This window comes from Pocillopora damicornis, chromosome 5 (genome assembly GCF_964200805.1).
Source record: "Pocillopora damicornis chromosome 5, jaPocDami1.2, whole genome shotgun sequence".
In the NCBI taxonomy this organism is placed as follows: Eukaryota; Metazoa; Cnidaria; class Anthozoa; order Scleractinia; family Pocilloporidae; genus Pocillopora; species Pocillopora damicornis.
The window spans coordinates 12,555,904-12,581,594 of NC_142674.1; the positions used below are offsets into that span (position 1 = coordinate 12,555,904).

Here is a 25,691-nt window from a genome sequence, read left to right on the forward strand (position 1 = left end):
GTTCGGGAGTTCAGGCGATGGTAATGATGCTAGTCACTTTCTTGCAACATTTTTCACCGGTATTTAACATATGGATTACATAGAGAAAATGAGAGGCAGTTGTAAGGCACGCAAAAATGTTATCCACTCCACACATGCTTTATTGACCAAGCGGGAGGACATGAGGACTGATAAGGCCAAGAACGAGGCTAATATCCAGCCATCATTACTGAACAAGCTTGGTCAATAAAGTATTTATTTTACAGAAAAAAATTCACTTCAACAAGAATCAAGAATGCAAACAATAACGGCGTGTGCTCGATTAAGTTTTCTTGGTTTTGACTGGTCACTATCGCTCTTTATTTTATGATTCCGTTGTCAACTGACAGGATTCCATCTCACCAATGGGCACTGCTAGCTATCTAAGAAAGCATTTTCACATGGTTTATGACTAGCTCTTTAGGCCTCTATGTGAAATGTGTAAAAAGCTTGCCCTATGCATATGCTTATTACCTCTGACGGCGATTTGGAACTGAGCCGACACCAACTTTGAGCGCCTGAGTAAATGAGTAAAAAGCGTTATCGATTAAAGCTCGTTTGGATAATGAAAGTAAAAACTTATCAACTGATTTATCCGGTAACAAATGGGGGAAAAAAAGTTTAAAGAAGTAAGAAATTAACGTTTTAAAGTTATAGCTCAATTCAAAATACTTTCTGGCCTGTAAATACATAGAAATTTCTGCCATATGTATAACTAAATACATTGAATGTTACTTACTGCCTGGAGATCGATTGATTTTGAAGAATGCCGGTAAAAGAAAAAGAAAAAGAAAAACAAAGATTTGTTATAAGTGTTGAAAAAGAAAATCGACTGTTAAAGCACATTGCCCCTTTATCCAATTTTCAACATATGGACGTTTTGATCATCATCTTTTTCGATCCTAGCGTTTAATATAGAACTGCACAGTCTCTTCTTAGAGTTGCTTAAGTCCCCGCATTTTACCAACTCTCTGTGTTGCTCCAGTAAGGCTGCCAGAACCGTAATTGATTCGAATAACTTTTGCAACTTATTCAATAATGATACAAATTTGGGTGATAGAGAGCATCTATTAATTATGACATAGCTCAACGACTTATCAGTGGAACATTATTGTGATATAGTTAAACCTATGCTTAAAGAACTCTCTTACAGAGAATACCTTGGTATGTTATATAACATTCTTTAGCTTGACCGAATGTAATGTGTCAAGTTATAAACTGAACTGGTAGTCAATGAAATTCAATTTTACATTTAAAAAATACAACCCAAAGTTAAGATAAATTTTGCTGGATGGGCTCAGCTTACGGAAATACCAAGTAGACCAAGAAGTTACAAAAATAAATAGAACAATAAATGGGTACTTTTATAATGATAAGTTTGTTTGTTACCACCCATAGAGATACAAAAAGAATTCAAAACTTATCCAATACACCCATGCTCAAAGGGCTCCACATTTTTTTGCGACAACTTTGGGTCTACTAAAAATCAAGAATAACTCGTTGATTTCGAGAGGTGGGAAAGGAAGCCAACTATATTTGCGGCACAATGAACACACCACAGCCGTTTTTACTTCTTTTGTTTTGATTACGTTCTGCCACTTTTTGCGACTCCATCACCAACATTGTCTAAAATTTACGAGCTTTATTAGTCGGGCAATCCCAAGGGAGCAAGATGGGCCTATCTTGCCCGCTCGGGTAACCAATCAGAGCTAAGGGCTTCAGATTGCCCACGAGCACTGCCAGCGCTATAACAACTTGGAATGACGGCTGTGTGCGCATGTAACTAAAAATCGTTTAAAATACAGGTACTAAATTTCTTTCGAGAAATTCCACGCTATTGCGACAGTATTCAACTGCCCAAGAATGATGTGACAAGCGTCCAACGTAATCTATTCAATTTCTGTTCCGCCTTTTTGTTACTTTTTTAATGGATAATCTTTTGAAGATAAGTTCCCCAGTATGAAGATATTGAGTTATCTTAATATAATTTTAAAAAGAATAGGCCGTTGGTTGTAGTTTTTGTGTATGATTTAATTTGGATATATCAATTTTAATTACATAAAGAACTGGAAATATCCAAATTCAACTTTATGTAAATACAACCCGGAGGCCGCTCAAAAGGCAATATCGAAATTAAGTTATTAAAACAGATGGGTACTTACAATCTGATAGGTTTGTTTGTTACCATCCGGAGTGGTAAAAGGAAGTAAACAAGATTAATTAGTGCACATTCCCTAAAGGATCTTAGCGTGGATATCGTTAATCTTCATTTTCAGACAAGAAAGAAAGGAAAGCTAAGTTACAGTTTTTTTTTTCTAATCTGGTCTGTCTTTGGTTTTTGTTTGTTTGTTTGTTTGTTTGTTTTTCAATGTTCTCCTAATAAGGATAAGAGCGAGGGATTAATTGATCCTTATTCTCGGTGAGGATGCTAGTCACTTTCTTGCAACATTCTGATTTAATTGAATAAAATAAAATAAAAAGTACGCGAAAAATATCAGTTTTCCGATGTCAAGGTTAGAGTTCTTTGACATGATTGGCTAATTTTTGAAATACTGCGCGCTGCGCGTGAATACAAAAAAATACAAAGGAAGGAGAGGAAGAGAAAAATTGTAACTTGAAATTTGGAAACGAAAGAGATTTGCTACACTCCAGAACCAGTAGAACTGGTAAAACCTTTGGAACCTGCGGAACCAACGGAACCTATGGAACCATTACTTTTTTGTATATAAAAATAGTAATGAAACTAAAAATACCTGAACACTGTTCGAGATTTCGATTTCGGGTGTAAAGAATGTAACGTTAAAAGAGAAATATGATTTTTTTTATCTACCTTGACGTCCAACACAGGAAACCCAAGCTCATACAGTGAGCATTTGTGAATATACAAATATGTTCACGTTGCGCAATGAGTGAGATATAAGGATTTGCAGGGCAATAAACAGTCGCGCTCTCAACCTTAAAAAGTTCTGGAATATTTTTGAGTAAGGAAAAATTTATCATGGGCAATGGACAATGAATTCCAGCCTAAAGGTTTGCTGAGAGCCTTCGGATGATGCGATATTCGGATATCGCGGTACAAAACCGTTAGAGCTCAGTTAGGTGACTGCTGATCACTCCTTATGACGTTACATACCCTTGTACTACTACTGAAAATGTCGTCACAATTAAAGTTGAAGGTCCAGCACAATTAAGAAAATATTTATCTTTTAAATTTTTCTTTTTTATACCCGAAAACGAACTTTCCGACAGCGTTCAGGTCTTTTTAGTTTTCTTTTAGCTGATTACTTTTCTTTTAAGAAAACATATGGGTTTCGGAGGTTCCGCAGGTTCCGGAGGTTTCGGAGGTTCCACGGTCTGCTGATCCATAGTTTAGTAACACCCAAAATAATCCATATTATTTTGATACTATGGTAAAATACAGCGGTCAAACAATTCTCTTCAGTTTATCATAAAGTGTAGTAAACAAAAAAACTAATAAATAAATGAATTAATCGTTATCTGTCTTCTAAATGTACAAGATCATATTTCGATTTGCTTTTCTTCTGAAAAATTATGGAAATAAATACGTAGCAAAATACCACCTGATGACTTAGTTTGTTACCATCATGTGTGATAAAAGAATGAAAACAATACAAAATAAAATTTAAAAAACAACGACAACAAAACCCTGCTTCATTTCATTTATGAGTTTGTTTGCCACCATGTTAAATGATAAAAGCAAGAAAGCAAGAAACATGTCTTAAGACCACTCTCACATAAGGATATTAACAGGGACACCATAACTAATGTTACTCTCGGTAAGTACAAATATCCCTATAACTCATGTCTCATCACTAGATGTAGACTACCCTTTAAAAAAAAGATGAAAGAAATAATGATGATAATAAAAAAAAGTAATCATGTTTATATTGGAGAGGAGGCCAGGAACGTTGAAAGAAAACAACACCATCACTCAAGGATGGTAAGTTGAATGGTAAGTACTTAAAGGCTAAGCGCACCATTACTCAAGAATGGTAGACTGGAAATTTTTAATCATGTTACTCTTGGAAAGGAGGCCAGTTAGGGTTTGTTAGTTCCCTTTTGATTAAATTAGATTACTCTCAACCACTTTATCTCACAAATATTACTTTGGACTGATTACGTGAAAAAAACTCAATCGTGATCTATTTTCTCACAACTTCAACGTTAATGACCTATATGTATGCCGTTTTATTAAAAAAAATTTTGCAAATAGATACGTAGCAAACTATGTAAGTACTTACCCCCTAACGAGTTTGTTTGTTACCAGCAGGTGTTTTAAAAAAGAAAGAAAAAAACACTTATAAGCGCACCATCACTCAAGAATGGTAGACTGGAAATTTTTAATCATGTTACTCTTGGAAAGGAGGCCAGTTAGGGTTTGTTAGTTCCCTTTTGATTAAATTAGATTACTCTCAACCACTTTATCTCACAAATATTACTTTGGACTGATTACGTGAAAAAAACTCAATCGTGATCTATTTTCTCACAACTTCAACGTTAATGACCTATATGTATGTCGTTTTATTAAAACAAATTTTGTAAATAGATACGTAGCAAAGTATGTAAGTACTTACCCCCTAACGAGTTTGTTTGTTACCAGCAGGTGTTTTAAAAAAGAAAGAAAAAAACACTTATAAGCGCACCATCACTCAAGAATGGTAGACTGGAAATTTTTAATCATGTTACTCTTGGAAAGGAGGCCAGTTAGGGTTTGTTCGTTCCCTTTTGATTAAATTAGATTACTTTCAACCACTTTATCTCACAAATATTACTTTGGACTGATTACGTGAAAAAAACTCAATCGTGATCTATTTTCTCATAACTTCAACGTTAATGACCTATATGTATGTCGTTTTATTAAAACAAATTTTGCAAATAGATACGTAGCAAAGTACGTAAGTACATACCTTATAACGAGTTTGTTTGTTACCAGTAGGTGTGTTAAATTCGGTAGGTGTGTTAAAAATCGATTAAATTAGATTACTCTCAACCACTTTATTTCACAAATATTATTTTTGATTGATTCCGTGAAAAAAAATTAGAAAAATACGCAGAGAACACAATTGTTTGGTTGTTACCATGATGGGTGATAAAAGAAAGAAAGAAAAGTAACATGTGTTCCGATCACTCTTAGTTAACTATATTATTGGGGAAACTAACTAATTTCACTCTCGGTAAGGAGGCCAAGGAAGTTGCGCTACGGTTTGCGCGTTCCGCTGATCTGATCTGATTGGGCTACAACCGGGCTTCTTATTTTGCCACTTGAATAGTGCTGTGACAAACCTCTATATCAAAATATTGGGTACAGTTGAAAAAAAATTAAAAAAATAAAAAAAACAACAACAACAACAACTACTACATTTAAGTTACGGTACACAAGTCCAAACCTAGTCGAATTAAAGTTCATTTGGCTCTTGAAAGACACTTGGTACTTTCATTTAAGTAATGATTGAATGAGGCAGACAGTTCTTCCTACTTTAAGGAAACTATGTCAAAGCTTAACTGATACAAAAAGCGCGCTTTGATTGGACAAAAAACTATTGTATATTTGCCTGTATACCCATTGAAAACTAAATCATCTTCCTTTCCTATAGAATGGCGCCTCAAGGGGCGAACTCACAGATTTTAATAATAAGAAAGATTCTATTTATTGAAACTTATCAATTTTTTCATTTAAAATGCAGTTTACCAACTGGCTGCTCCCTTTTTAAGCCCTAATTTCCGCCGCGTGGTTCTCGACTAGAATTCTCTAAGCTGCTCGTAGAGAAGGAAAAGCTGGCATGTTTTTGCTTCAAGAAAATTTTAACGACAAACTAATCGGACTTTTTGCATAAGAAAAAAAACTTCTCGCAAAAGTGCATGTGCACTCAAGATTTAACAGTAATTCCGTTTGTTGTCCGCTATTTCAGGTTTCATTCGATAATTTTGCCAAGTCTAAGTGTTTTAAGCACTTTCTGTTACTTTAAACGAGGACTCGAGGAAAGCTTTAATGTAAGCTGAGGCAATAGACACAAATTCACTTATGGGAAAATAGTTTACCGTGTGTTAAAAAAAATAAAAAAAATTTAAAAAATAGGAAAAAAAAAGAACGAAAACTGGATGGAATTTGATTCAGTGCTCACGACTCGATCGAGGTCATTGTCTTTTTATTTTCAACTTTTGTCATGGGAGTTAACTGAGTTAACTCCTCTCCGAGGAATTAATTTCACAAGTTAAAATTCTACCAATGACCTTTATTCACTGAGAAAGCTTCGGGTAATATCAAAATACTACTTCTTAGCCTTGCAAACCTTAAAATTTTTCCGTAAAAATTATCAGATCGCAATCACATTTGTAGGAAAATTATTGCGGCAAAGATCGCGTTTTCGATGGCCAAATTGAAATATTCATCACTGGACGTTATTGTTTGTGTCCTTAGCTTGCATATCGCTGTGTCTCGATAGTTTTCTTTACAATTTCTGCACAATTTCAATGCCGTTACTTTAATTCAGCTATAAATTAATTGCAGTCTTGGCTCATCTGGCCGGCGTGTTCTCCCAACATCCCGCGTTGTTTATTAGTTAATTCCTTAAAATACGTTGTGGCTTATTTCGTTAGCACTGGAGCTTTGAGAACTAAATTAATAGGGGGTCTTTCATGGATTATCAAAAAAATATCAAGCATCATGCGCAATATTCTTCAGCCTGACCCTATGTGATCAGAAGAAAGGAACGGAGTAATGGTGTTAGACCAGATATATACGAATTGAAATGGATGAAAATACGATTCAGAGGCCTTGGTAAATTCAAATGGGTTGAGATTAAACAGTAACAACCAAACAAACGCTCTACAATGAATAGGTTATAACGCCCTGATGAGTTTGATTGTAACCTGAATAAATATATGTTATTTGTCGGCTAAGGGTCGGTCCGTATGGTGAAAAACTTTGACCGAGGTGTTGAAAATGACTTCTGAGGTGTTGAAAATGCTGCCCGAGGCCGTAGGTCACAGTTTTTCACCATACGGACTGACCCTTGGCCGATAAATAACATATGTGTGTAAACATTTTTTTTAAACTTAACGAAATTCTTTCCAAAAGAACCCGGATGATTTAAGGCTGTCAATACGGCAAGATAAACTGAACAATTTTTAGGCGAGTAAATGGTAGTTAAAATAGAGGTCATGCAAATTGCTTCACCGAAACATTTTCATTTGCGTAACGATAAAGGTGATTTAAAAGGCTTCCAAACAAACTTTGAAACATTATTTTTACAAGTATCTGTCACAATCTGACACCTGTCAATTAGAGAGTGCGTAAGAGAAAAAAAGAGCGCATGTACACTTTTAAAAAACAACGAAACTAGTTTGGCAAGGACTGTCACGACAATATTTTCTTCAAAAACAGTCGATGATCGAACGGAAAGTATTATTCACTCTCATCGACGATTAATTCATGTACGAAGATTTACCTCTTCATTAGGCAAACGGAGAGGAAAGTACCGTGGCCTGTGGGCAGAGGTAGGAAAATACTGACCGGGTAAAGAACCAGTTAGATTGCAGGATTCGTTACCGTGCCCTCTAAAAAAAATAATGCTAAATATTGACTTAGTCTCCAAGAAATCTGTAAAAGTCACAACCGAATGGTGCTACGCACGCATTATAGAAAAAAAAAACCGTTCTTAAATTGGTCAAATCAATTTCACTTTCCAACAGATGATCTTCTGCACCTTAACCTGTCTTAATTGTGTGTGATCAGGATCTGAGATTACATCGAATCAAATACTTCGATTAAAAAAATAACTGGTAATAACATTGTCCAAGTCAACTTTTATAAACAATCTAAGCTAAAATACCCAAGATGGATAATAAAAAATAATGGTTACTTACGGCCTGATTGTAACCGGGTCAGGAAGGTAATGAGGAACAATTGGAAAGACAATAAAAGGATAAATAGATAATGATGAGGAAATGAACTAAATTGATTTGAAAATTGTAATTATTCAATATTTCTCCAACTCGATTAGATTATTAAAACAGTACTCACATGCTGTATGGAGCAGTAAAGGGGAAAAGAAAAGTAACAAAAAGTGTTAGTTAAAAAATAAATAGAAAATTTATGTAAAAAAAAAATTAATTAAAATTGGTTAAATTCATGACCTAAGAAATTGTTTCAGACATTGAAACATTCCTCTTTATTTTAGATTATTGGGCTAGAGATCAATGAACAGCAATCAAAAACACATTAAAAAGTTACTAAAATACCTAATGACATAACTTACATAAAGAGGATTATTTAAAAAAACTAATCCACCTTAAACTTCAAACATTGATGCCTAACATGTACATATAACTGGTTTACTAAAACATATTGTTGCCTAACAAACTTTAATTTCTTGACATACCGAAGTTATTTTTTGCATCAACGTACGATACTATCTTCGATCACGAAAAAAGACAATAATAATTGTGATAACAATTAATAATTATAATGTAGATTTATCTTCTACATACGGACATTATGTTGTTTCAATGAACTTGTTTAAAGTTGCAACAAAGCAATGAAAATTTTCCGAGAAAATTGACACCAAATCAACCTCGACCCTGCATTCTTTTCTGCTCTTTACAAATATTCCGCAACAGTGGTTCTGAGGCGTTCATTGAAGTTTGTCAATGGTCACCGACAGCGAATAAATCATTCCCGACTGGATATTGCGGAAACCAATTTGATTCAATCAATTGATAGCAATTGCTAACTTAAGCTTTTTTTCGGTGCGCGACTTTAACGTGACTGTTTTACTCCACTGTGAATTGTATACGGGGTTTTTACAGCGAATAAATCAGTTTTCCAGTTCTGTTAAGTTCGCGAATGGTTATTACGAAAACCAATTGACTTATAGCAATCGATGATGATACTTTTATATGTCAGAAATTTACGTATGATCGATGAATAACATATTTGTGACTGTTCGTGGACTTAAAAGCAACGATTACGTAAAATTTCACCGGTTATCGCAATACACAAAACAGACAAATCTACCGCACGATTTAAGCTACCTATGTTTTTCACTGCCAGCCATGAAACTGGTTCTAAGACGAGAATTTTGATGGACAGATCAAAGAAATAAAATAGTGGTGACCAGCGATAATCATGTAGGGTTGGCGTGTTAAGTCATCTTAACTGATGTCATGTTACTTCAGCATGTGTTCAAGTAAGTAAATTTCATAGTTATCCAGGAATGATGATCATAATAATAACCGTCATAATCGTAAAAGGCACTTGGCAACGAGTATTGAGGGAGAAATTGCTGAAAGATAATCTCATCATAAACTTTAACACACGATCATTTCTATTCAGTGTTTAAATGAACATGGCGCTCGGTTGCCATTCTTGTTTTCTGTTGAAAGAGTTCGTGCCTAAGAAATGATTGGATCAATATCAGTATCTGGGCAACTGCCCACCTACCCCTTCCCTAACCCAACATTAACCCTCACTTGTAATTCAAACATCTACGAATTCTAGAGTTTAATAAAAAATCGTTTCATCAGAAAATCTCGTTGACATTTGTTTCAATATGTTAGTTTCGCGATACCAATGCCTTTAGAGGGGCGCATTCAAGCGAGGCTATATCTAAAGTTGATTTTCATTTGGCTGCAAATTTAAATCCTTCCCTCAAAACTACTTAATGATACCGAACTGATGGTCACCTCGCTAACGTATTTTCAAGATCAGACAATCTGAAAGTGAAATGTGATCATCGCAGTAAATTTTCCAATTTAAGCAATTGGAAAGAAGAAGCCTGAAAAAAATCAGGACTTCCTGATTTTTTCTTGTCTGATTTTTTGAAGTCCTGATTTTTTTCAGGCTTCTTCTTTCCAATTGCTTAAATTGGAAAATTTACTGCGATGATCACATTTCACTTTCATCTACAACCGCAGTACAAATATGAATTATTTCATATAAAAACTTCACATCATTTCACTGCACGGGAAGATATGAGCTCAATAAATTGACCTCGCTCCCAATGTGTGGCTTCATAGCTCAGTTGGTAGAGCATCGCACCGGTATCGCGGGGGTCACGGGTTCGAATCCCGTTGAAGTCCTGATTTTTTTTTCAGGCTTCTTCTTTCCAATTGCTTAAATTGGAAAATTTACTGCGATGATCACATTTCACTTTCATCTACAACCGCAGTACAAATATGAATTATTTCATATAAAAACTTCACATCAGACAATCTATTATATTCTATCCCAAATTACGAAATTGAATCAATAACTTAGAGTTTATCACCTTCCTACATAAGTAAATTTGCATATGCATCCAATTCTTTAATCGATGAGTACTTCCTGTTAACAGTCATCGTTATCAACAAAAAGTAAAAGGACGAAAACAACATGAGATTCCCGTCCAAAAATTGTCTGTCAGAATCCTAGCTTAGAGAGAGAGAACAACGTAGAAAACATTTTAAATACCAAGGAGGACTCGATGTATCACTATGATTCCGTAAACAATTATTTTTACGTTTTCACTTACCACCTGATGTGATTATTTCATCCAGCATGGTTGACATAGACAGCAGAGAAAAAGATTGGGATAAGTAGAGTTCAGGCGTTAAAACACTTGATCGGTTCAAGGAAAATTCAGTAAATCAAAGTAGTATTAAAAGCTAGTTCTTTTCTTTTAGCGCGCGAGCGTACCGTATGCGTGCGTTCATCTTATTCCCCGAATCCCGTGGAGGGTCACATATATTATATCAGTCACTGTGTTTTGTTTACTATACACTTTTGTGTTGTATTATTTTGCTATTAAGTAAGTTATTTAATTCAGTTGCCTCATTAAATTGAGTTCATCACTTACAGGCTGTTTAATTTGACATAGGCAGTGCATGAATAGAGAAAGAAAATAATGAAAATTAATTCAGGGAGAGTAAATTAAAAAAAGAATGAAATTATTGATAATAAGTGAGCAAAAAAATGAATTAATCGATTATGTAAAGCTGATCAAACATATCAATTCGATGCTCTAAGACTATTTTATTAATTAATGATGTAAAAGGAAACAAAGATGTGTTACGAAAAATTGCAATGCGTGACAGCGTGACCTTATAGAAGGTAATTTAGTGTTAACAACTGGGTTGAAAACGTAAATTAGCCACCGTAAAGGGTAAAAAAGCTGACGTTTCGAGCGTTAGCCCTTCGTCAGAGCGATTGTCGCTCTGATGAAGGGCGCAGCACCACAGTTTCTTTAGAAACTTACCCCTTTATTCATTTGTGACCTTATAGAAGCTCCGCGAGAGGTCATAGTTTGTTTATTTTAGTGTATTGCGCAAGCGTTTCGTAAAGCGGTTTATTTTGTATTCTTTCTATAATTAGACAATTTAGAAAGTTCTAGATATTTATTCTGTAAGTATATAAGTAGGCGAGTCCAACCGAAGTTTGAACCAGTTTTCACAAGCGAAGAGAGCTTGACTATAGCGTGTTCATTCAAGTGTGACGAAGCAGTATTTATTGAAGTTGGCGGAGGTCGTGTGAATTTATCAAGATTAAGTGCAGTTTGGCGGTGGCCGAGTAAGTAAGAGTTTAACTTCGTGGAAACTACGTTCATTCTCTAGAATAAATCTTCTTGTTGCTGTTCCGACAACCCTGAGTTCAGTTTGGTCTCCGAGCTACCCTTCCTCTAAAAGATTACTCGCGTAACAAAATGACTCAGTTCTAATTGCCAAGAAAAGAGTGTCTCCCATGTAAGACGGATGCAAATGTTAAAACGGGTACAAAGAACAATTGGTGGATTATAACCACAGTTTTTTTCCCCATGATCGTGGTGTTATGAGATTTTCCTTGCAGCGAAAAATTAAAAAGATCTATTGTTCCATTGTTCAAAACAGGTGAAATGCAAAATTGAAAGATTCCTGAGTAGTGCGTGAAATATAATTCTCCATCAATAAAGGTATTGGCCTGGGCATATTATCTGATACCATGGGTTTTTTCCAGACCGAAAGGCAGATTCCTCTTCCCGATCTTCTCTTATGCCGCTAGTAGTGTTTAGTTAGCAAAGAAAGGTTGCAGCTAGAAGTGGTTAACAGCTTCTTTGTTATAATTATGACATGCAAGAGATAACATCTAAATTATGAAATTGTAGGACCACTTACTTCCTGTAGTTTCCGAGGAGCAGTTCATTAAAAACGTAGAAAGAGGAAAGAAAAGGAAAATCACCGGTTAGTACACAGTCGATATCAACGCCTTAGCAACAGAGGAGCATGTTGTTTCAAATGTTTTGGCTTCTGCTTTAGAGAAGGGAGAATTTATGTAAGTTTTGTTGCCAGAACTTCTCTTCTTGCTGTAAACCTGGGAAGATATTATTGTCCTGATCGTCGGCTCAGGTAGTTAAAAGCAAGGTCACTATATACGAAACAGGCAAATATAAACAGGTTTAACTTGCCTCATTTTTTGAAACTTAATTTCAACGTTAAATGTATGATATAGGGGAAGCGTTAAAAAACCAAATCAAAATAGAATGAAATCAGTCATTTTTAATAGATATTTCGTACTCAAGACTCTGCTTATAAAGACAGATAAAAACAGATTGTAAAACAAATGTGAATCCCACACGCCTAAATTCTCCAAGAAGGTAGCTTCTACGCTTGGACAAAAGTTCAATTACCTTTGTCCCGAAAAAGTTACAGGAAAGTATGAAGGACAAACAATGAATAAATGATTAACTAAGTGAACACACAGGGGTTTTTTGGGGCGAGTTTACCGATAACCACAAATCAGGGACCAGTCACCATCACTCATCTGGGGGGAAAGAGGGGTGGGTGGAGAATTCTGGGGGGGGTTTCACATGGTTTTGTCATGGAAAACATAGGAAGGGTCAGTCGTCAATAACGGAGATGAAAGAAGGGACTGTTGAAATTTGAGTTTTTCATTTATCCCATCTCCACTTCCCCCTCTCCCCTCCCCCCTCCCTCTCCCCCTTCTTCCCTTCTTTCCTTCGTTCTTTTGGGAACCTGGCTACGCACATTACAGTTCTCTAAAAGGGTCGAAGTATTTATTGCATTGATGCAAAACATGTAATTAAAGCTAAAATCTCCCATGTATAAGTTCAGTTTTAAAATGAACTTGATGTTATGCTTAATGTCAAACTTTAATACTTCGAATTCTGATTTACATATCATGAACAAACACCAAGGGTCCCCAATAGGGTTCTTTAATCGCGCGATCCCGACTTAAGTCCCGTAATCCCGACGGTTTATACCGGCCAATCCTGATCCCGATCATAAATTTTTGTTCTTCGTCCATTCGCTCAACTTGAAAGGGACTTTTACGATGGGTGATGATCTTCTCTACCAGCACTGATCTGTTGATGTCTTTGCTCACCGCGAGGCGTAAGTTTAACTCTCTCCAAACGATACCATTCATTTTAAAAGTTTTCAAAGTTTTGCACGAATAACTTACGCCAGTCACGGAGACGATTTCCTTCCGTTCTAACTTCGATCTCGGATAAACATATAAGTAAAGACAGGTCAGTATCAAGAGACGAATAAGTGCATAAAACAAAAAAAAAGGTGACGGCAATCCCATTGCTTCCATAACAAGGGAAACTACGAAAGTCAACTGAACACAATTTTGCTGTTGAAGCGAATACTTCCTCCAAAGCGGGAAAAATCTTCCGCGGAGATAATGAGTCTCTCGTTCCAAAGATAGAGTGACCATCATCACATCTGGTCTCGTCGTCCAGAAATGGCTCATTCGATTCTTCATCGCTGTTAGGGAATCTTACTCTAATATCTCATTTTCCTCTTCGTCTGTCTTTTTTTTTTCTTTGCTGCTCCCTGAGGTCAGACAGTTCGAAGCTGAGCGGTTGACATGGCTGAATTTCTCTCTAATCGAGGTACGACGGGAGAGTTCCAGCTTTTTCCATCTGACGCACCGCAACACCAAAATGTTTGCGCCCAGTCCTTCATGTTCTGCATATTCTATGGTGCTATTGGTACAGGTGATATTATTTGAATGGTATGTCGGTTTGGCCGACAGGATCATGGCAAGTTCGGGTGCAGGATACAAAGACTTTGAATTTGTAAAATAATACACCCTTTACTGGGTTGTCCTCTCTAAGGCTTTTTTGTCTGCATTTTCAAAGTTTCTTGCGTAAATTAACACCGATCAAAGTGGATCTTTGTAATAAATGCACAACTGAATGAGCACTCTCCACTTCTATGGTCGTAAGACTCACCAGGTTATAAACGCGTTTGTGGAAAGAAGTGAAACACGATCTCATAAAAAAGGCTGCGTGGGAAGCTAGGCTTTGGCTTTTTAGGACTTTGACGTAGAACAATCTTTTTATAAATTCCCGTCAACGGATGGCCCGGTTCTCGGTGCGTTTAGATTATTGTTTCCCGAATCCCGCCCCTTAAAATTGCTTCTCGTGTGCCGTTCATAGTGACAATCCCGCATCTCGCTCCTGCAATAAGCCCAATCCCGGATCCTGGAAAACCTACTGGGGACCCTCAACTCCTGCAAAGATTTTTGGTATTTGGACACAACCGCTATGAGAAAGGGAAAATGAAAATTGTAAATTAAAACTGAATTTGAAATGACACAAACAAAATTATCCACACCCTACCCCCTCTCTCTTCCCCTTCCCCTACATGGCAAGTAAAATTACCGCTCTATAAGGAGAGGAAGTCAATGAAATATCCAAAAGATACTTACGCGGAGCTAGTGTTTCCGTGTAAATTTTTTTGAAAATTGAGAAAAGAAGAAAACAATCACAAATAAATACAGCATTGAGTGACCAGGACTTGTTCATTGCAATTGCAGTTAAAAATAAACACATACAAAATTAAAAAAAAAAAAGGAAAAGGAAAACAAAACAAAACAAAACAAAGAACAACTCAAATGGAAAGTGGAGCAAGGCATACTATGTAGTCAGTAGTAACAACAATAAGAACAAAAATCATTTTTCTTATTTGGTCCATATTAAAGTTGCTATTATGATTTCGTTAATGTTTGAAGAAAAAAGGGAGAGATCGAAAGAGAGTATCTGTTTGTATCTTGACATGTAAAGTACAGGCTGACTTGAATAAATGCACTGCTAACTATCAGCCCAGAGGAAAGGTGGTTGCAATATAAGACAGAAGTGTTAGTAAAAACACACTTACGGCACTGTTGTTCATCTGAATCATCACCACAGTCATTTCCCTCCCAACAACGACGATATTTGCTGAGACACTTTCCATTTCCACAGGTGAACTCATAGTTCTCACACTTTCCTGTATAGATATGCGAGTAACGTCAATAGTGATACATTAAAATGACTATGAAAAGTCTGATTGGTCGAGAGCTAACTCAATCAATATACGATAGCGTGCTTATTTAGCATAATAAATGCAATCTCTGCAACGGATATTTTACTCAGGATATTACATACTGCCTAGTTTCTTAGAACTTCGTCCGTTTAGTGTTCTCAAATTTTTTGCAAAGCTAGAGAGAAATATTCTCTTTTTGCAGATTATTCGAAATATGCATGTAATAGAGCAATTATTAAATAACTCATTTCCGAATTGTTAAGTGCGTGTAACTGGTACCAAATTTATCACATCCCAAAGAAGCTTGGTGAACATAGCAATACCGTTCGCAGAAACTTCGAACTTCTCCGCGATTAAGGTAGACAAACTGAGAAAATATCTTTCCGATAGGAGAATTCAGCTGAGTGATAAGAGAAGAGAGAAGGGCTGAAAGTTTTAAAGTTGTGTAAAAATGTGTAAAAAATCGAAGAGGTCGTGGAATCTTTTGAGTGGAAGTTGGAGAAAAAGCTCCCACAAACAAGGGGCAACCTCCTCATCCCTTTTTTTTTTTTTTTGGGGGGGGGGGGGGTTTCTTGGTCTCAAAAATTTGGCAAAATACCAGAGTTCACATTTGTATGACTACTTAGTTGGGAAAGATGACCACTCAGTCGAGAACCTCAGAACCTCTTAAGTGCCGCTCTCGCTAAGAGCGCTCCTCTCGACTTCCCGTCGGAAAAAAGGTTTTCTTTTATTTTTTGCCGATGAAAGAATTCTCAAAATGCAGGCGTTAATCAGGCTGAAAAGGCATATCAGTGCATAGTTAATACACCAATGAGGTCCGGATTGCCTCATCCATCCAACAACTTCTTAAAAAACAACGCAGATCCATGAGTTTGCTAAATTGCGCTCGTGTCAAAGATCATTTGCATGATTCTTAAAATTGACCAAGATCTCCTTTTGACAGTTCAAACTTCGTTCGTTTATCTTCTACGTTGAGGATTTTAGGTTTTCACAGCAATTGAAGGAGATTAGATGCCGAGTTGTCCTAAAACGTTGCGTAAACGGGATCGGTCGTAACGCTTGCGCGCTTGCGTGACTTACAAAGTAGACAAAGGTGATCGGAAGGCGCCTTCCCGATAATTTACGTTGAAATATCATGTCATGAATTATGCACAGTGTGGAGAAGATCAAAATTAAAGAACAAAATTTGGCACTCTGGTCATAACAGACATATCGCGTTGCTTAAAAGGACACAAAAACAAGTTAAAATAGGTTGCAGTGTTTATATTTACAAAACAACACCCATACACTCAGAAACAATTCCTGCAGTTTCTCCCGAGATTTAGTATACGGAACCCGATGAACTAACCCCCCTTTCCGCAGATTTGTTTCTATCACTAATGATGTTACGCTCTTACGGACCACAACGGTTTTGAGCGACAAACTCGACATTTCTCTGCGACCATCAAAATCAACTGGACAAACCCAACTTGATATATTGCGTGACGTGATTGTGCAAATTTTTCCTCTTGCCATATGGCCTGTTTCGATGGTTCTACAAATTAAAACCAAAATTAGTTAGTGTTTATTCATTTTAATGAGAATTTTAACTTTTAAAAAGGTTTACTTGATTCACGGAAAGCAAAGATTGGAGTGGCTTTGGATATTTAAGCCCTGATTTCTCTCTTGGGACGACGTATCGAGTTATTCGAAGTACTACCAGCTATCCAGCGAAATCCTCGATTACAAGTTAATTTTGTTTCTTTACGGTCACTTTGACCACGATATGGAAAAAGATGTAACAGTTATTGGTATGTTCTAAACATCTGAACACTTAAAGAAACATTAGAAATGCGGTGGAGGTACTTGTTAACAGCCACAGCACAAGGAAAAATGTGAGGCAGTAAGAGAAAGCCAGACTGACTGGAGATGTTTTTGAAGTTTTTTGGAATTTAAGTTGGATACGTATCACATGAGTAATATATTTGCAATTTCTCGAGCTATTATTTAACTAAAAATTGGTTCGTAAGTGCCTATCTGGGCTATCTGCAATAGCAGACAAAACCAGAATTCTCTTGACAAAATCAAAGGACAAATTGTGTCATAACGAATTGTTGTCTCGATTTTTGCATCCGCTTAAAACTCACGCAATATATCAAGCTGGGTTTGTCCAGTTGATTTTAATGGTCGCAAGGAAATGTCGAGTTTGTCGCTCAAAACCGTTGTGGTCCATAAGAGCGTAACATCATTAATGACGTAAACAAATTTGCAGAAAGAAGGTTAGTTCATCGGGTTCCGTATACTAAATTTCGGGAGAAACTGCAGGAATTGTTTCTGAGTGTGTGCGTGTTGTTTTGTAAATATAAACACTGCAACCTATTTTAACTTGTTTTTGTGTCCTTTTAAGCAACGTGGTATGTCTGTTATGACCAGAGTGCCACCACCAGCGTTAGCCCTTCGTCAGAGCTCTGACGAAGGGCTAACGCTCGAAACGTCAGCTTTTTTACCCTTTATGGTGGCTAATTTACGTTTCAACCCAGTTGTTAACAATAAATTACCTGCTCTCCACACTTAGGGTAAGGATAGCTCTTTGATCAACATTTCATAAAAATATATTATGATCAACTTCCCTGGGTAGAATGAGAACGATATTTTCTTATTTCCTCTTTAATTTGCCAGAGGAGTAATATGAATGTTACATAAAGAGCACGGCTGGGTAATGAAAGAACGAGTAATTTGTGACGGAGGAAATATTTCGGCCATGCGCCTCCCCATTTTACCCAAGTCTTAAACTCACAAGAGTCATAACAGATTCCTATTCAAGTCTCAAAAGTTTCTTTCGTCCTAGTATATTTTATTAGATGTTTGATATACCATTACGGAACCTAACTGATTCATGGTTTTTTTAAAACATCCTTCACAAACAATTTTCGTTTGTAGTAGGCTTTTCTTGCAGTTTATGCTGCATTGCTTCATTTCCTGGCGTAACCGAGTTAACTCGTCTTGGTCGTTTTGCCACTGTTGGATATCGCTGCACTTTACATTTTTATTAAATTTTTTTTATTTGACATAGGACCCTTTCGGCGAAGATGGTTTTTCAGTACCTTTATCTCAACGTTCATTCTTTTTTCAGTTTTTTCGTGGATTTGAAATGTTGCTGGTGTTGCATAACCGTTTAAGACACGTCAACCGTTGAGTGTTTTCAATGAGAATCATTAGCAGAATACTCGTTATAATTCCTTAAGTTATGTTCCTCGCCAGTTATTTCCTCCCTTTGCTCTTCTTCGAACTTGCTATCAGCTCTACGGCAGAATTTCAACTTAAAACAGAAAATCGTTTGTCCATAGGAAATCGAAGAAAGACAGGTCTTCCAGGTTACGATTAGTCTACCGATACAAAGCTTCTGAGCAACGAACCATATTGTGGTAAGTCTTATTTTTTTTCTTATTTTTTGTGTTACAACTTCTATAAATTCGTAACAACACTTATATTTTCGCGCCGCTAAGTGAGCACTTAGCCTCGCTCCCACGCGAGAATTCGACGCAGCCACTTAACGATTCTGAAATGGGTTATTTGGTTTTCGCATGAGATCATAAATCATCAAACCTTGTGTCTGTGTTAAAAACTCAGACCTCGATGGGTTTTCGTTTTCATAATCTATTTTATCCTGCTCAAGCTCACCCAATGATTGCTTATTGAAAGACATGCAACATTGAGCCTCTGCTCGTAAGACAAAGGAAATAAACAACCAAAAACTGAAAGTCAAGACATGGTGGTGCACAATGCAACGTTCAGTTTGACTCTCCGATTATTAATAACCATTAGCCTCCTTTTGGTGCTAAAATAGTCTTGGATGTTAGTCCGCGGACATGGTTTGTTCGAGAATAAACAGATTTCTGAAGGCAAAGCTCGAAAAATGTGAGCTTCGAAGAACAACCATGTCTAGGGACAAATAGATCATATTTATCATATTGTTTTGGAGAAAAATGGAGGCTACCGAGTTTTTTATCCGTTAAATAGTTTTGCTGTGCTCAAAAGCACATAGGTGAAGCGTACTCAATCGACCTCATCTCCTGAAGAAAACTGACAGAATGCAGTCACAACGTCGCGATCCACACCGAGGTGACCACATCGTGAGACAAACAATTATATATCCCTTTGAAGTGTTATTTACCACGACTAATAGCCTATTCTACGACATATCTGATTATTTTTATCAAATTACTGTTGTTACAGCCGTGCCACCTTATTAAATTTAACCCACATTTTCTTCAGAAAGTAGAAGGTTGCTGCTTACCCTTAGCCTTGCCTTTTTTTATTTTCTATTTTTTTTTTGTTCAAAAATGAATGAACTTTTACGTACGTTTAAGGGCTTAAAATTATAACATTTTTTAGGAAAAGGCAAGACATTTAAAAAAGGGCATTTGGGAATTAAAAGAGGGTTGATAAGGAAAAAGGACGGGACACGATACTACGGTCAATAGAGTTTCCACGAATTTCGATCAGCTTTCTTGAAATAAGGCAAAGGAAAAATTATAAAAAAAAATGAAATCTAAGAAGAACTAGTTGGATTTAATTCTTTTGTTTTTATCCTCCCTATCAAGCAGGAGGAAATCAGCTGAATTTTCTTTTGTTATGCTTCAGTAAACAAGAACCAGCAGGGAATGCATTACTCTGGAAGCCAACACATGGACATCAGCCGAGAAGACGTCCAAAAAAAGACCTACATTGACCAATTGATGGATGACACAGGATGTAGAATTGAACAACTAGCAATTGCAATGGAAGACAGAGAAAGGTGGAGGGAGCGTGTCATGGAATACCGAGCAAACTCGACCTGATGATGATGATGATGATGATGCCTCATTCTTTTTCATTATTCCGATAAAAAACCCTTTTTCGTACTTCAATCATGTTTAATTGTCCCTGATGGCTACATGTGAACCTCTTAAAAAGACTAAAAACAACTTATACGACAGTTGGTTAATGCTGTTATTGTATTAGTACATACTGAGACGACACACAAATAGATCACAGTCTGAATTTAAAGTACTTACGGCCAGCTGATGCGTCCAGGTGAAACATGAAAAAAAAACGAAAACTTATTGAAATGGTTTACTAGTATTATGACAATACCACTAAGCTCTGTAATTTTGTTTTTTTTCCGGAAAAATTTACATGTCGTTTACCATGGACGACGACAATTCATCATCATCATCAATTCAATGGATGACTCTATTTCTAAAATTATTATTTTCAAATTAATATATCAACGATAAAATAGCTCAATACATCGCATAAATTAATACTGCCTCATTCAACAAATTTCGTTTTATTTCATTCGTTGTTAAAGTGATTGTAGCCATCACAAGAATCTTGTCAATATCATTAAAGCTCTATATCCAAAGATAGACGGATTTGAAATGCATTGCATGTAACGTGCGTCAAAGATTATATATATATTTCCCTGTTCTGGAGATGTTATCGTAGTTGTGGGGTTCTCGGTAAACAATTCTTTTTTCTTCCTCGTTTTTTTTTTCTTTTTTTTTTCAAAAAAGCGTTTGTTATTATAACTTATTTTGACATTACTTTAGGAGTGGGATAGGCTAAGCCTACAACAAATGTAAAAAAAATGTACAATACTCACTGCATTGTTCATCTGATCCATCGCTACAGTGCCTGTAGTTGTCGCAGCGTAGAGACGCATGGATACATTTTTCTTGATTTGCACAAGCAAACTGATCGGCTTTACAAGTTACTAGATAATCAAAAGAATCACACGAATCGTGAACAATCGTTGACACTAACTATATATTTTTACACTATCACTTCGACTGTGAAGGTTGAGAATCTTGTGATATGAAAGGGCACTTCGCAGCTTACTTTTAAAGTTTTTGGTTTTTTTTTGTTTTAAAAAAATATATTTATATATTGTGATTGACACTGTGCAGTTACATTTCATTAGAGATCACGTTTGTTAACTTTTTAACTTCGACGGAGTAGCGTTCGGTCATTTCTTTCTGTTTACCCTTTTAATTTTACTAAATTCTCATAAAATAAACTTCTTATTGAGATATAGTTTTCCATGGTTTTCTTTCTTTTCTCACGAAGGTTCCAACGAAAGTTTAGAGTGGGCTTTGCCGGATATATTTTCTCAATGACACCATACTTCTGAGTTTGCTTTATTGCAAAATGGTTTTCCCTAAATGTACTGACCTACATGTATTTTTCATGACATTCTAAAATAAAGCTATCCTCCGTAGTATGCTGTTATGCTTTCGTTCTGTCAATTTGCCGATAACATAAGTGAAACTTTTATGTTTAATGATGCCTTAGCCAAGCAGAACATCACCGTTAGACTGTGCTTTTTTGAAAAACTTATTTCCTTGGAAATGATTAAAGTAGTAATTTAACATACAAAACAACGGGGTAACGTACTCGCAGATGTGCATGGAACGGCCACCAGTGTGAGCAATAGAACAGCCCGAGGATTCATGACAATCTTCATGGAAACAAAAAGTAATAAAAAAATTAATTAAAAAAAAGGGATTGTAGGGCGTCAAATCGTTCCTTGTTTAGGTAAGGAATAAATTAAGTAATTCTCCGACTGTTGGGTCAGCAAATCAATCATCCCCACCGATAACAGAAAAGAACAACTGGTAATAAAAATCATTGAAATTATAACTGAATTCTTGGAGTAATTTCCTTTTTTTTTTTTTTAAAGATATTATTTCCTTGAGAAATCAAATTTCCAATGAATAGTTACCGAGAAAACACGTATGCAAATTTAGATGAATGTGGCCGACAGAAAGCTCCAATTTTCAGCTTGAAACTGTTCACATTAGCATATTTATTTGAAGGAAATTAATGTTTTTTTGTTTTCAAAATCCATCTTGTTATAAGCTGAACGGACCAAAAGTGTGTAGAATTGACAAGGACTCAAACAAAGCTTATAGCTGAAAACGAATTTAAACACATTTGTGGCAGTTTCAAAGGATCATGGTAATACCATCTCCGACAAGTTCCCTTGTAATTATCTTAAAGTAACTAAAGATTGCAAAGGTGCAATGTTTGATCAACACTCTTTGGAATTTTTCAAGTACCATATTCTCTTGCATAAGAGCCCTCCCCCGAATAAGCCCTCACCCTTTGGGGCCAAAATGTCAAATAAGACCCATACCCTCAAATATGTGCCCCTCCCACTCCCCTCCTCACTTTAATAGTAGGGAAAAGTAAGTACTTGAGGTGTAGATCGCGACGTTTCGGCTGCTTACTGCTTGTCTTTATCAGGCGATGGGGTCGACTGCTCACGCGTTACCATTTGTATCACGGCGATCGAAACGTCGCCACCTACATCTCAAGTGACTACATCGAGAGAAAAACGATTAAACAGTTTATTATTACTTGCCACCACGATCAGCAATAACTTCTTTTACCGGATATTGACAATACACAGCTCGATTTCAGCAGTTTCGATTTCAGCAGTTATTGCAAACCTCTACATGGAGGTATTTGAAGAACAAGCAATAGAATCCACAACACAGAAACCCAAGATCTGGAAGCGCTACGTTGATGAAACCATCACCATCCTAGATCGCAGTTATGTGGACTGTCTCTTACAGCACCTCAACAGTCAGCAACCTACCTTCCGATTCACCATGGAAAGACTCGTCAGTTATGAGGGAACCATACAGACGCCTGACCAACAGTGTCTACAGAAAACCAACTCACACAAATCAGTACTTAGCGCATGACCGGGCGAAGCGTCTCGCGAAAAAATGATCAGTCATGAAGGAAAAGAGACAGTGATCAGTTCTTTTTTCTAACGGTTTTCCCTCTTCCTTTGTACAGAAGGTCACGAAAACAGGAAACTCCTCCCCAAGCCGAAGGCCTGTGACGTAGTTCAAGTCCACAGCGTTTATGCCCTATGTAAAAGGTGTAGTTCCAAAGCATAACAACAGAGATGCCCATGTGCCAGGACCTTTTCAACCTATCTTTGACTCGGCAGTTAGTGGTCACGCAAACAGTTATATCGTGGACAATGTTTCAAGAGCTCTTGTTGACAAATTGACTATGAAATTCGCAGAAATAATCGCACAGGACAATGATTTTTATGATCTATGCAAGCTCTATGAGGACCTCTCCTTTACTGACGATGATAGGGCGAGCATGTTCAGAGAAGTTATTCAGTCTGTTGACCTTTGAAAGATCAGATGCAATGCTGAAGATAAGAAGAAATCAGGAGTTGACAATGAGAATAAGCTCGATTGTTTATCAGAACAAATATTGGACTCCATCATAAGATTCTGAAGAATCATAGATTCTTCCCAAGAGCTCTTTCTGATGAACTCTTTTTCGAGCTCAGGCTTGCACCTGTCAGTAATGTTCTAATAGGATCTGACAAGACGCAGCTTGCCTATGAATTGAATAAAATTAGCTTGAGTATGAAGTCACTCGCAGTCAAGAACTCGCTGATGAGGCCTTGTCTAACCACAAAAATCGGAAAGAGTTTCATGCGTGAGCACGTCACTCAAGACAATCTCAGTAGATAAGGGATTAGACACAATCATCAATGAGGGTATCAGTGTCCTCAGAAGATTTGGTAAGGAAAACAGCGCGATAAATACAACAGACACTTACGCTGGAAACAGATTCGCTCTTTTTATCGATCTCAGGAGTATGAGAGACAAGGATCTTCATGGAAGTGGATTGAGATTGGTGAATAAAAAAAAGGTTGAGCTCGGAATCAACAGGAAAGCATCGGGTTCAGGGAATGTTGAATGTCATATCTTCATCCTCTCGGATGCTCAGCTCATCATCATTAACCGTGGGCTGGAAAGCGTGACTTATTAATAAAATAACTTCTCATTTACAGAGGCGCGATTTTAACAGAAGAACAAATCAAGGCACGCCACAACATTTTTGCGAGAAGATACAACATTGATATTTGAAAATCTGCACATGGCGTGACATGAGGATCATTCGAGATGATAATATTCACATCCTCTTCAGACCTCACGAGTGAGACATGGTGAATTATTATTCACCGGTGAAAAATTCGAATTTTCTTGAAATCGAGGTTGTCCCCAGAATATGCAAGAACTGTTTTTTGAATTCAAAGTTGATTTAAAGGTGGACTTGAAATCAAGGTTAAATCTCATGAGTTGTCTTAAAGATCAAGGTTTTTTCAAAATCCGCCTGAATCCCTCTTTTCTGACTACCCCCTCTCCGCCCCCCGCCCCCCGCCCCCCGCCCCCCGCCCATTTTAGTCGAGATTTTACGTAGGCAGAACCCGCATGTATAATATCTCTACATAGGCGATCACCACCCAAGCACCAAGGAAGCTATTAAATTTTTTGGGTGTGTCTAACAAATATTCTCGGACCACACCTAATAACACGAAATGGGTACTGAATCAGAAGTTTATCTTCTTCTACTCCCATATCTTCGAAACCACTTTGCTCAATGACCCAATGCAATGTGATTGAATTTTCTTGCTACAAATTTAGAGGAAAAAAAACCAAAAAGCACATTTCGAACATCCGCAAAATTTTTGGAAACTTTATCAATTTAATGTGTGATCTGCGTATGAATTTCTCTCTCTCTTTCATTTTTTAGCTCGCTGGGTTATTAATTTATCAATAATTTACCGCCACCTATGGTGATATTGTAGGACTTCTGATAAACATGTAAGTGGCAATGAAAAAGGAGCACCTCACCTTTCTTGCACCTTGGCAGTGACTCAAAACGCTTGCACAATCTGCAAGAATAAAAACATTGCTAACGATGAAATCGGAGCGTTTTTCAAACGGAACTGGAACACTTGAGGATAGGACTTCAATTAGTCACGCTTTGATTAGTTGTGTTATTTGTTCGTCAGAGCCATCTATAGTAAATTCGCATTAGACAAGTTACACTGGAATTTTATAACCAATCTGTTCGGTGTAAAAATAAAAAATCATATCGAAAATAACAGGGACATTTATTACGAAACTTGATAAAGCACCGTTGAACATCAATGTAAAAGTTAGACGCGTTTCAAATGAGCATTTACCTCTGGCGCTACATATTTCCTAAAATAAATCCTCAGTTACTGTTCTGTTGAGATAGAAAAGACAATGGTAATCATGAGAATTTATACAATTATAATGATGAGGATATTGGTAATAATGAAAAAAATATCATTTATGAGGATGATATAAATAGCAATGATTTATAGACATATAAATAATCATGTAGCTTTAATTTTTTCCTAGCTCGACGAGCAATCTTCAAAAAAGCATATTATTCTTTCGGTCCATCACAATTTAAACTTATGACATCATTATTATGTTAAAAAATGCCAATCAAGTGATACATCTTTAGTGCGTACAACCATCTGGTAACAA

At 36.6% G+C, this 25,691-nt stretch overlaps 1 protein-coding gene across 2 annotated transcripts; it reads right to left on the reverse strand.

Moving 5' to 3' along the window:
* Positions 1–20,198: 20,198 nt before the first annotated feature.
* On the reverse strand, positions 20,199–25,406 carry LOC149045336 (CD320 antigen-like). 2 transcript variants are annotated; one of them, XM_089208169.1, is made up of 5 exons: positions 25,358–25,406; positions 25,023–25,063; positions 21,742–21,805; positions 20,951–21,061; positions 20,199–20,366 (listed from the first exon to the last, which is right to left on the reverse strand). In XM_089208169.1, exons 3-5 carry the CDS (start codon positions 21,797–21,799, stop codon positions 20,335–20,337), a joined length of 201 nt encoding a protein of 66 aa, XP_089064295.1. In that variant the 5' UTR covers positions 21,800–21,805; positions 25,023–25,063; positions 25,358–25,406; the 3' UTR covers positions 20,199–20,334. The 2 variants fall into 2 exon arrangements, with proteins under 2 accessions (XP_089064295.1, XP_089064294.1); XM_089208168.1 differs by lacking the exons at positions 25,023–25,063; positions 25,358–25,406 and having other exon boundaries at positions 21,742–21,996.
* Between the last annotated feature and the right edge of the window lie 285 nt (positions 25,407–25,691).

What these genes read in the sequence shown, in the direction of transcription:
- LOC149045336 (XM_089208168.1), bottom strand. Translation starts at nt 21,811, where the DNA reads ATGAAGATTGTCATGAATCCTCGGGCTGTTCTATTGCTCACACTGGTG. An exon ending in CGTTCCATGCACATCTGCGA is followed by an intron (nt 21,062 to 21,741) that starts GTACGTTACCCC and finishes TTGATTATCTAG; the next exon opens with TAACTTGTAAAGCCGATCAG. An exon ending in TGGATCAGATGAACAATGCA is followed by an intron (nt 20,367 to 20,950) that starts GTGAGTATTGTA and finishes TGGACGCATCAG; the next exon opens with CTGGCCGTAAGTACTTTAAA.